The 12,549-nt window shown below is 41.7% G+C and overlaps 1 protein-coding gene across 1 annotated transcript in view; it reads right to left on the minus strand.

Moving 5' to 3' along the window:
• CHMP7 (charged multivesicular body protein 7) overlaps positions 1-11,731 on the minus strand; it is a 21,305-nt gene extending 9,574 nt beyond the window's left edge. Inside the window, exons 1-8 of the mRNA XM_015407572.1 lie at positions 11,373-11,731; positions 9,671-9,845; positions 6,772-6,957; positions 5,693-5,826; positions 5,193-5,241; positions 3,741-3,860; positions 3,173-3,271; positions 2,677-2,737 (exon numbers count right to left, since the gene is read on the minus strand). Coding sequence (XP_015263058.1) covers positions 2,677-2,737; positions 3,173-3,271; positions 3,741-3,860; positions 5,193-5,241; positions 5,693-5,826; positions 6,772-6,957; positions 9,671-9,845; positions 11,373-11,662 — 1,114 coding nt within the window. The 5' untranslated portion in view covers positions 11,663-11,731. The remainder of the gene's footprint in view (positions 1-2,676; positions 2,738-3,172; positions 3,272-3,740; positions 3,861-5,192; positions 5,242-5,692; positions 5,827-6,771; positions 6,958-9,670; positions 9,846-11,372) is intronic.
• Positions 11,732-12,549: the final 818 nt, after the last annotated feature.

The raw sequence follows: 12,549 nt of genomic DNA on the forward strand, positions 1-12,549 counted from the left end.
GAATTCAAATAAGGGAATTTTCACATGGTTTACCTAGGATTGCAACCTTATACATGGAGCATGAGCTTAGAAATGTGTGGCAAAAAGATGTACTACAACCCTGTAATGATTAAGAAATGCAAGGGCTCAAAACAACTCATTATTTTGGACAACCAATTTACAACTATTAGACGTGCACGTCTTTTGTTCTTGGGTTTATGTGCTCTTGGATAAAGAGACCTGCCCAGGCTCTTCAACCCTAATCCATGCTTTTGCATTTTGCTTTGCATCAATGCAGCTACTTGCAACCACCCACCCAGGGGTCCCCAATCTTGTTGAACCTAAATGCTTTGGAATTCTAAAGGCAGGAGGTGGGTGCCATCACCAAATGGCTCCCACAGGGTGTTATGGACAATCACAAAACATTTGGAGGCTGAACATGTCCTACTATGATGGAGACAGCTGCTCTGCACAGGTGCTCCCTTCAGACACAAAGGTGATGCCTCCTGGATTCTTCAAAATTACCTCCTACTCAAATGAGATGGAGGAAAGTAAGAATTGGCTCAGCCTGGGGGATGATAAGTTTTGTTGAGGAAATACTTTGGCTGGCACCACTTTGGGGATCAGTGCTCTAGGCTATCCTATGCAAGCCGTGATGCCTTAGCTTCCTGCTGCAAAGATAACACACTTTTAAAGACGACAATCTGATCATTCAACAAGTCCATCAAGATATGAATCCTCTTGGTGCTTGGGGGGGGGTCAACAGTGGGAGGGCTTCTAATGTCCTGGCCCCACTGGTGGACCTCCTGATGGCACCTGGTATTTCTGGCCACTGTGTGACACAGAGTGTTGGACTGGAGGGGCCATTGGCCTGATCCAACACTGGCGTCTCTTATGTTCTTATGTTCATCTAACCTCTTAGTTCAAATTTGTGTTTGGAGGGATCCTATTAAGCAATCTCTCATATTAAACCAAGCGCTGGAACAGAAAGTATTATGATGAATGGTAGCTAGTTTGCTATTTTTCCATTACATTCATAGTTTGATTGGCAAAGATTCTGTAAATTCACTCAACGCTCCCATGTAGTAAGATCAAAAGCAGTGTACTACATGCGTGCTAAAACGGGGCTTTTCTTGCTTCAGGCCACTCAGGAATGAGGGTGACCATGACAACCATCAGAGGTGTTAAATTTGAGATATCATAGTGGGTGGAAAGAGACGCATACATGTGTATTTAAATAAGTAATATTGGGAATGTATCTACCAGTGAAATATTGTGCACAAGACCCAGAAGGGCTGATACAAACTACAGCATGGGAACATATCAATATATCTAAGTCTTTATATGATATGGCCAAATCTGAGGCTACTTAAATCCAGAAACTAGAGTTATGAACGGACAAGACACATCTGTCTGAAAAACACTTGAGGCTTGCAGAAAAATCTGAAAGCTAAAACTAAAAAACAAACAAAATATATTAGGGGTTTAAGAAACCCAAAACCATAAACTGAAACCTGTAGAGCCTGGTCCCTGGTTGGCTACTGACAGCCTGTGCGCGCCGATCATATCGAAGGAAGATCAGTGAGCAACAACTTATGGAATGCACTCATGTGGTAACACCACTGATATGACATCAAATAACATAGCTATCACTTTAATATCGTAAATGTTTTATGGAATTCTGATTGTTATTGTGTATTTTACCCTGTGTAAGCTGCCCTGAGCTTGCTACAGCGGGGAGGGCGGGGTATAAATCAGAAAAATTAATAAACAAATGGAGTGCCTGTCGCTTTAAAAAAGATGGATGCCTTTAATGGCCATTGTTAGGCAACCACAACAATATTGCCAGCCTTCAAGCCCCAACTTCTGTCAGTAAAAAAACGGGGTAGGGACAGGGCCCTTTCCAAGACTGTTTTGACCTTCGAGGGAGAATTCATCACGACTAGGCCTGGCAGCAACCAACAAATTACTTGCTAACACCTGACTTGCATGACTCACAGAGGCCAGTTGCTTGCTCTTGTTCAACAGCAGCCACTCCACAAAAAACAGTGTGGTGTGGTGTAGTGGTTCTTTTCAGATTAGGATCTTGTAGACCCAGGTTTGAATCACCACTTTGTCATGGAAGCTCAATGGGTAAGCTTGGGCCAATTACACATTCTCAGACTAACTTACCTCACATGATTGTTGTGAGGATAAAATGAAGAAGAAAATGACATAAGCTGCTTTGGGACCCCACTGTGGAGAAAGGTGGGGTTGTCATGGGGAAAGGCTGCCAAGGGGAGGGAAGGAGGGAACTCTGAAGACAGGAGTCAGAAAAAGATAGGTTAGCCAGTGGGTAGGAAGGAAAGAAGGACACACGAAAACGGGAGATGCTATGGGGGTTTTCATGGAAGGGTAAGAGGAAATGGGGGAAGGGAAGATGAAATACCTCTGTAAGTCCTTGTGGGTCCCCCACTGTGCAAAACTAATCAGCTATTCCTAACTATCAAAGCCTCTAGAACCATCATACATGCCAACTGCGAACTGGACTCTGCTCACACACACGATTTCACGGAACAGGAATCACCATATGAATGTATTTCCCCTTTAAGCGTTTCAACAACTGCAAGTATTAGAATCACATGAAAAAACCTTCCAAAATGCCTCAATCTTTAAATTTAATGAGACTAGCTTTGGACCTCACTAGTTTGCACTCACCTGAGCCATTGATCCCTATTCCTGCTAAAGTTTGGGATACTTCATCCTGGGTGTCACAAAGCTGGAAAAGAAGCATAAGTACAAACGTCTATTACTTTTGAGAAAGTACTTCCTCAAAAAAACCCCACATTAGCATACAAGACTCCCCACCACCACTTTATCCTCACAACAACCTCATAAGGAAGGTTAGACAGACACTGCAACTGCCTCAAGAATACCCAGAGTGAGGACTTGAACCACTGTCTCCTTAATCTGTCTACCTTGTTAACCACTGCACATCCTGCCTCTCCCACACTAGCATCTGAAATAAAGCCCACTAAAATTATTCCTTATATGAAAGCTAATCAATAAAGAAGTCACTACATACAAAGCTATGGAACAACCAGCAGTACCAATGCAATTGCTGGATAACTTTAGATGGATCTAGAATCTCCAGTCCAAACCAACTGGCATACGTGTCTCTCTTTGCATCAGCAATCCCCTCCTCTAAGAGTACCTCTTGAATTTGATCCACCAAATTCTCTGCTTTCTCCACTGTTACGTCCTTCATGGATAGTTTCAGAGCTCCCACTCCAGCTTGATAGGCATTAAATACCTTAGTGGGAAGAAAGCGTGGGGCATTATTTTTGAAACATCTACAACAATTTATTGCAATTTTACCTGTAATGGCTCCCCTACCTCCGCAATTACTTGCCTAAAAGCAAGGAACAAGGAGAAACCAAGTGGAAGCAAGTGACCCACAGATGGTACTGTGCATACCACAAGCAAGTCACCTATTGTGGCAAGACTAACAACAGTATAACATGCACTGCGTCAGAAAGAAAAGCTAGAAAAAGAAGGGAAAGATATTTGCAGCTGGGTTAAGATAAATGTATTCAATTCAATTCAAAACCTTTATTGAGATAAATGTGAACAAACCCCAACATTCACAGGTAATTCAACATCAGAGTGAAAAAAATGACATTTCCAGAATAAAGCAGATCTACAAGGAAACATTTTTGAGAGCTAAATAAAAAACACAAAGGTACGCACAAAATACAACAGAGACACGAATAAAAAAATACCATCTGATCTGTTTGAGAAGCATATATCCGATCCAAAATCCCTTGTACCACATCCAGCTTGGAGTGAAGTTCCACAATGCGTCTTTCTGTTCTTCGCCTGGATTTCAAAAATCGCAGAGCCTAACAACATTAAAAACCCACTTTTGATTAAAAGAAATCCAGATATGCTTGGAAAAAATATCCCCTTAAAACAGTGACCTCTGTGCAGGACAGCACATAGGACTTATCTAAAACACTCCCTCTGCTATCATATCTAGCAACTGAGGACCTAACTAGATTACACATTGTCCTTGGGTATAACTGCAGGTATCTTTAACTGTCTGGGATGCCTACTGGCTTGTTTACATCTCACCCCCACACGCTCTGCACCTATGCCCACTCTGCCTCTATCTTCTTATAATCGTGTCCACACACTCCTGTGAAACTTTCCCCACTGAACAGTGAAAAAATTGAACCATGCACCTCAATTAGTTTTAATGAAGAGCATATATAGATGAGATTGATCAAGTGGGTTATAGCAAGAGCAATCCAAAATGAAAGAAAAAACAAAATGAAATTGCAAGAGTGAAACACCTGCCCCCCTTTTCTCCTTGCTATGCCAATGTACTTCTGTTGCAACTGATTCTAACTGAAAACTGTTTTGGAAGCCAATCTGGTGGACAAGTGAGATATGAATAAATGCAATAAAATGAACAACAGTGTGCCTTGTTTCAGATTCTTCTTAGCTTCTCTAGTCCCAGAGCTAATCTAAATATCTACAAATGCAAGGCCCAAATACTAGCACAGGCTTGCTTCTTGGAGGGTGGGAGGAACACCTCTGCAGCTTATTTACCTCAAACATAGATGTCCATTAGAGAAGGAACGTAAACCCCCCCAAAAAAATTTAAAAGGTTCACAAAACAGCAAAGCATTACCATAGAGTCAAAAGCTAATCCTGAGAGCCAGTTTGGTGTAGTGGTTAAATGTGCGGACTCTAATCTGGGAGAACCGGGTTTGATTCCCCACTCCTCCATGTGCAGCTGCTGGATGACCCTGGGCCAGCCATAGTTCTGTCAGAGCTGTTCTCTCAAGGACAGTTCTCTCAAAGCTCTCTCAGCCCCACCTACCTCACAGGGTGTCTGTTGTGGGGAGGGGAAGGGAAAGGAGACTGTAAGCCACTCTGAGACTCTGAGTGAAGGGTGGGGTATAAATCCAATCTCTTCTTCTTTTGTTTTCAAAAAGGCTCACACAGAGCAGTATGGTATGATACTTTAAGGAAAAGCATACAAATATGCTAGAAGTCAAAACTATATATTACACCTGCAACTACAGGAAAAGGTCCTTACACATCTTTGACACACCCCTCTGCCTCAGCAAAAGACTTGACAGGCTGTAAATTCCTGAAGACCCTGAAACATTACAAGACTGAGGCAGCTTTGCAAATGTACTTACAATGTTCACATTTGTACTTACCAACTGCTTTTTCCCAGCTCTACAAGCACCCCGGGCCTCCTCTTTACACCTACAAAAGCAGAATGCAAGTAGCTCAGTTTTCTATGCTAGAAATACTGGTTGCTATCCTGCAGTCGCTCTCTAAGTCAATTACAGAAGTTTTATTTGTATCCATCGAACAAGCAAGCCATTTTCCAAGGATGTCTTATCCAATGCTCTCTCTAAGCTGTAGAGTCTTCTGTGAGCAAAAATTCTACTTTGTAAGCTACTGGCATTAAAGTTGTGAGCAACCTATTTGTCTACTGCATAAATTAGTTTGCTCTGGAGCCATCCTCCCTGAGCTAAGACAAAAATGTGTGAGCTGGAGGCTAAAAAACTGTGAGCTAACTCACACTAACTCAGTTTAGAGGGAACACTGGTCTTATGACCTAACAGAGAGAACTTGCTCCTGAATACCAGTAAAGCAGAGATGTTCCCTGCCTTTGATATGGAGTGCAGCTTAGCAATATGGCATACATTACCTCTCTGCTTCCTGGCCAAGGGATTCCACCTTCTGCGACAGCAGCTGCTCACTTTGCATCAACTGATACACCCCAATGTCCACATCATTCACTGGGGACACTTTGGCATGAAGACCTCGTGCAAATTTCATTATCTGAAAGAAAATGTTCGTTACTGAAAATATAGCCACAAGTCTTACTATCTGTATCACAGGTTCCTGTATTAAAAAGCACAATTTCTTCATACAACCTTTATTTATTAAACTCATTTTAAACTTTTAACCTCTTTGGTTAACAAATATTTGCTCTCCCAGGCTATTACATTTAGCTTGGAGTACTAAGTCTTTGAATCAACACTGTGTCACTAAAGACACAAAAAGAAAGAGCAATACCAGTAGTCCACAGGAAGCTTGTAAAATCAGATTTCACTGTATCAGTATTATAGTATCCCATCCCAAACAGTATATATTGCATGTATCCACACAGCAGAATGCTTATTGCACCAGAAGAAAGTGGCAATATTATTGGAACAGATCAGCAAGATACAACCCGTTAAGTGGACTTCACTGAATTCTAAACCACCACCGCCACCCAAAATTTCATTTCAGCTGTGTCTGGCTACTAGAAGAATTGCTGAAATATTTGCATAGCAAATACACTTAACATGAGGTATTTTTACAAGTTTTGTTCCTAGATATAATTCATACAGGCTTGCGACAACAGAACCTGACTGAATTTAGGATGTTTGAAAAACATTGCAAAAACCCACAATGATGCACAGCACAATGACTGTTTTTAAGAATCACAGGGTTCACCCTGTACTTCACAGCCATATACATTTAAAGACCATATATGGGAACTTGTCTTATTCTCTTGTCTAATACCCTGTCTCCTCGAGAATTGTGAAATTACAACTGAATGTAACCCCACACTTCACTGGTTGGTGTTTTCCCCTAGATCTTTATTGCCTCCTTGTATTTTTATATGAAAATGGGAAAACAATTTTTTTCTGATAGATTAGATATATAGATTAATGATAGAGTTTGTCTCCCATTAGCCACTTGCTCTGTACTCATTTAGCAAAAAGCTTTACTCTGTACCTTATTTCCATTCTGCTCCAAGACTGTAACCCTCTTTTCCTTCTGCAGCTGGAGCATCACTAGACAGAACGTCCTTTCATCTGGGCAGAGGGTGGCGCACAAGGAACGCAATTCTGACAGGCCAACAACAGGGTGTGAAGACAGTGCAGAATTTTGGTACAGGTGATAAACTTCTTCAGCCTTCTCCTAAAGAAAAACCCCAACAACAACAGTATTTAACTCCATTTGCTGCCTCTGTAGCCAGCACCAAACATTCAGACAGGACAAGACACTGCAAGAGATGATATCCATCACACCATGTCCACAATACAATATGGTTAAGTACTGGAATTCTTTATTCATCTTGAATGAAGACAGCTTAGAGAATGTAGCAAATTTATTTATTTATGATACTGAAGCAGACCATTAAAATCTGGTAAGATAAAATCCCTAATTAAAAGCCAGGGTTGTCTGAATCCACAAGCTTCTGAACCCTAAATTGCAATAAAAATGTTAAAATAAATAAATAACATGGAAATGGGATCTGAGAATTTCAATCAAGCTAATATTCACATGCCTCACCTAAAATATGTACTTTAAAAAATCAAGAACCCCATATTCAGGCTAATTTTAATACTCATTTAAATGAGAAAGAGCTTTAAATAAATATACTAATTTTAATGTCAACCCTCGTTGTGGGGAAAAAAGAACCATATTTTAATTTGTAAAGCAAAAGCATTATTTCTCTTTTCCTCCATGCTCTCATTCTGACATGGAAAAGAATTCTCCAGAGATACTGTCTGAAGACTGTAAGATCTGTAAGAACCAGGCAAATTAGAAACAAAGGTCAAGGGATAATCGCATTAGCCTATTACAGCAAAACAAAGATGCAGCTTATACTACATTCAACATTCACAGATTCACCATGGCACAAAGCTCACTTCATCAGGTGAAGTGGGCTCTAGTCCATCAAACCTTGTATTCACCTCTGCTAGTAATGGGCCTCTCCCATAGTGGTTGGATCATCTGCTCATCTGAATGGATCTTGTCTTTGATCTGCTTTACTGAATAATGCAAGATCCCTTTGTTGGATTGCTAGGCTTTGTGATCTCACACATTATTCACTTCATTTATAATCCACCTTTTATCACCAAGACACAACGCAGATTACAAATAGTAAAAACATCCCTCACCTTTTTTCGGTACCACCAACACCCTCTCCCAGCTGAAACTAACACTTCATGCATCTGATGAAGTGAGAACTGTCTTTAAAAAGATTACTCTAGTTATGTTTGTTAGCTATTAAGATGTCACAAGACACGTTATTGTTTGGTCTGTAACAGACTAACATGGCTACCCCTCTGGAACTTGAAAAATACACATTTCTAAACTGTACTGCATGTTTACTACACTACTGCGTTAAATGTGCTGATTAGCTGGTTTGGTGACAGCACAGTACTATCAAATGACATCAGACACTGAAGAATTAGTGAATGTACTGTGCAAAGCAACACTTGAGTTACCCAAATTAATTCTTCATAGTAACACTTAGAATGTGTATAACACTTTCAAGTATCTCACACAGATTCTCTTGCTATAATCCTTACACACTGTCAGCTTTAACACACTGAAGAGTGCTATGACTTTGAATTACCTCCCCTCCCCCCTTTCACCAAAACGTCACATCCAAATCCAGCAAGGAGCACTGTGTGTGCAGCCTTCAGTGCTGAAAAGAGCGTCTCTCTCTCTCCCATCCTGCAAAATTTTGTCCCACATGGAGATCTAGAAGGGTATCCTAGCCAGGATCCCCCTTGCTAGATCAGGGCAAATGGTTCTGGGTTGTTCATTATACAGGTCTGCAACATGTGCTTGAACAGGTGAGCTTCTTTGGGATGGAAGAAACTTATAATTATGCATTTCCTAAAGAGAGGGAGGGTTGTTGTTTGGTTTTTTTTAAGTGAAGGATTCCATAATGACACATTTTAGGCAGCTCTGTTCATTTGATAATTCTGTACTGTTACCAATAAAGCCTGGGGAGTGACTGGTACTGACTGAAGCCTGGGGAGGGCATTCTTTGACTGCTGCATAATAAGCACAGAGCTCACCGGGTTTGGCAGCAGCTGGAGTAAATGATCAGATGAACACCTCACTAAAATTGAACAGTGATAAACTAGTTTACATTTCTGAAAAGGTATTCTCTTCCTACTAGCTCCTAGTTAGACAACACAAACTTTATTGTACTAACAAATGAACAGAAGCATCCTAATATATCTCATTATGCATCACACATATTACAAGTTGCTTGTACTTACAAATATGAACAGAAAAAGAAAATAACCATGAGAGTTTGTAATTATCAATACCCTACCCTTTTCTAATAAGCATAATGGAAACTTGTGTTACAATACCAAGAAATCATAACTGCTTAGCTTGTGAACCTCTCCCATCTGGGAAAATTAGTATAAACCAATCTGAGTCCACGGTACAGAGCAGATTAGCAACCTAACAAATAAAGCCATTAATGCAAACAAAACCAAACTTGTTTATAGTTTGGCTTATTCACTTCCACCAAACACAACAGTCTTGAACAGGTTTATATGGAAACTGTAGCTTCTGGTAACCACAGAAAAAAAGATATTTCAATAACAAGTTTTATGTACACAGCATGATAACATAAACCATAATCTTTAAAAGGAACCCTGCACATGCAGGAGGAGGACTGCTATAAATTATCTATGCCAGAACATGTCATAAGGAAAATAACTGAAACACTAACTGTTTATATGAGAGGTATAAATTAAAAGACACCAGTTTCTTTAGCTGTTCTCACAAACCTCAGGGAAGAGAGACATTTTGCCATAATACTTTTAAATAAAATGTCATCAACTTTCACCAGCTTCTCAAGCATCAGAAGACCTACCTGGAGTAGATCCACATAAATCAAGATCTCTTCCTCTTCCGGCACTTTGCTGTCACCTAACACACTGGACAGAGTCCACTTCAGGGGCTTCAGAATAAAAACTCCCACGCCCCAGGAGATCCAGCTACTGTCTACGCTCGTCATGAAGTCAGATTCCCGTTGCAGCTTGCCACGTCTAATTATGGAAAAGAGCATGATGTTATCACCCATACTTCAAGCCCTTCCTTTGCACCCTGAATCTCTAAGAGACACCAACGTTTGTTATCATTATTTAGAGCTCAAGGTCCTTAACTTTTGCATCTACCCCACTAAATAACACCTTATTACCCCTCACTGCTGTATTATTCAAAAGTCTTCTTCGTATCAGCATTTGTTGAATTTTGCTCTCCATGTCCATGAATGCTTCATGTTCCCTCCCACCAATAGAAGCACTAAGTAAATCCTTGTATAAAAGGAAAAATAGTGCGATGTCCTTTCTTATGCTTCTACCCCAACCTTATTATAAAGAGTTCATGAAAGAATATATGCCCCACTTTAACCCTTACAAGTCTGGAGATTAAGCCGACAGCTCACTGGGGATGCTTTCAGGCATGCTGAATAATGCACTTTCAAGCCACTTTCAGTGCACTTTAGCAATCGTTTGCAAGTAGACTGAAAGTGCATTATTCAGCATGTGTGAAAGCACCCTGGGTGCTCTTAAGCCAATTACCAATCAGTGTTGGCTTATATCAGGGAGACCAGGGAGTTCAAATTCCCACTCAAACTACAAAGAGCTTTTTTAACTGAATGACCTGCTTGGCCCAGTCAGTATTTCTCAGTCTAACCTGAGAAGATACCAAATGTTACTCTTTGGCGAGAAATCAGGATAACACTGTTATAAATAGCTAAAGTATCCATCTTATTTCTTCACTAATCTCTTAATGAAGAGCAAAAAAAAGTTAGCAAATAAATGGCTGCTGAAATCCTCATTCAGAAGACCGGTTCAAAAGATCCTGGGACAGTCTGTACTGCTTACACATCTGGTAAAGAGTCCATGATAGTCAGAAATGTGAAACAAGATTAGGGTATACTATGAAAACTGAAACTGCTTCATCCTTCAGATGTTTCCATCGGAGTGCACTGATGGCAACATTAACGCTTCACATGAAGAAATATACAATGTGGTTGCATTACCTCTGTCTAAGGAACCACATCAGATGCAACTGAATGCAGATCTGCTTCACCCTACAGATGTTTCCATCCGAGTGCACTGATGGCAACATTAACGCTTTGCATGAAGAAATATACAATGTGGTTGGATTACCTCTGTCTACGGAACCACATCAGATGCAACTGAATGCAGATAGAGCTCGATACATGGGACTATTAATGATGTCCATGATTTTAATATACTAAATATGAGGTTAATTCACAAGAATAGATGTTAGAACTGTGCGGTGAATGTCAGAACTCAACCATGACAAGATCTAGAGCCATAAATAGAGCCCTCTGCCATATTACCCCTCCCCCAAACACTCTTCCTCGCCCCCTGCCTGTGGGAGCCTTTCTCCGACCTCAATTCCAACCCATATAAGAGAACTGGCCGTGGCCCTGAGAGCAAAGAGAGTACTCTACACATGCTCAGAAGCATTCAGTGTTCAGCCAAGCACAAGGCGAAGGGCGTCAAGAAACCCTACAAAAACAGAAGGCCTATCGGCGGTACCTGAGCAGCTCGCGAAGCACGGTGCCCAGCCCCAACGGGACGCTGCCCCGCCGCTCGAAGGCCTGCTGGAGCTCTCGTGAACAAGTGCGGACCTCTCCCCGGCGGCGCCCCCGCTTCAGCACCAGCTCGCTCCAAAACCCCATCTTGCTATCCCAGTCGGTGGCGTTGACCTCCCGACTCTGCTTGAAGGCAGAGAACAGAAAGGCCATTCGTTCTTCATCCGTCTCCCACTCCGGGGGCAAGTCTCCCTCCGGGAGAGGCGCAACACGCGCCTCCTCCGGTGAAGACATCTAGGCAAGCCCCCGGCTTCGGCCTAGCTCCCTTCTCTCCCTACTCAGGCGTTTCCTCAGAGACGAGGGCCCAACACTGCGCATGCGCATGCGCAAATAACCCGGGCGACTGGAGGGAATCCAAGTATAGGGAATGGGGGAAACGAGAGTAACGAACAGCCACTCCTAGACTTCCGGATATGTTAGGACGCTCGCTTTACACTGCAGGGTGGGGAGAGTGGAGCATAGTCACGTCCGCATTCGTTTGACTATGGGCGGGATCATGAAAGGATCACTGAAGTGGGCTCCCTTTTTTAGAACAAACCGAGTAGATTTTTGTGGAAATATTATATCTGTGGATCTTGTTCTGCTTTCTCAGTTTTCAATATGGGAAAAGTTCAGGTAATCAGGAACACGAGGACAGAGCCAGTTTAACCAGTTCGCGTGAACTACCTGTAAATCCTAAAATGCATTCATTTTACTCCCGGAATGCAGTTTACTGACGTGTGCGTGGAATGCGCAGCATTCCAGTGGTGACCTTTCCTCGATATGACGAGACTCTGGATATGACGTCGTATCTCACCAATAAAAATTAAAGCTATAGCTCTTAAAGGCGTTTTTATAGAGATGTTGTGATCGTTTTCCATCAGAGCCCCCAAATGAAATAGTCGACTGCAGAGTTGTTTTAAACAACTATATGTTTACAGTGTGTAGCATGCCAGGACCTTGGTTCAAATCCCCACTTTGTCATGAAAACTCTCTGGGTGACCGGCGTGGACCAGTCGCACACACGCAGCCTAGCCTACTTAACAAGGTTGTTGTTAGGATAAAATGGAGGAGAGGAGACTGTCATCTGTTTGGGGTCACCATTCAGGAGAAAGGTGGGCTATAATTGAAGTATATTAAAT

Source organism: Gekko japonicus, unplaced genomic scaffold (assembly GCF_001447785.1).
Source record: "Gekko japonicus isolate JY-2015 unplaced genomic scaffold, Gekko_japonicus_V1.1 scaffold1154, whole genome shotgun sequence".
NCBI lineage: Eukaryota > Metazoa > Chordata > Lepidosauria > Squamata > Gekkonidae > Gekko > Gekko japonicus.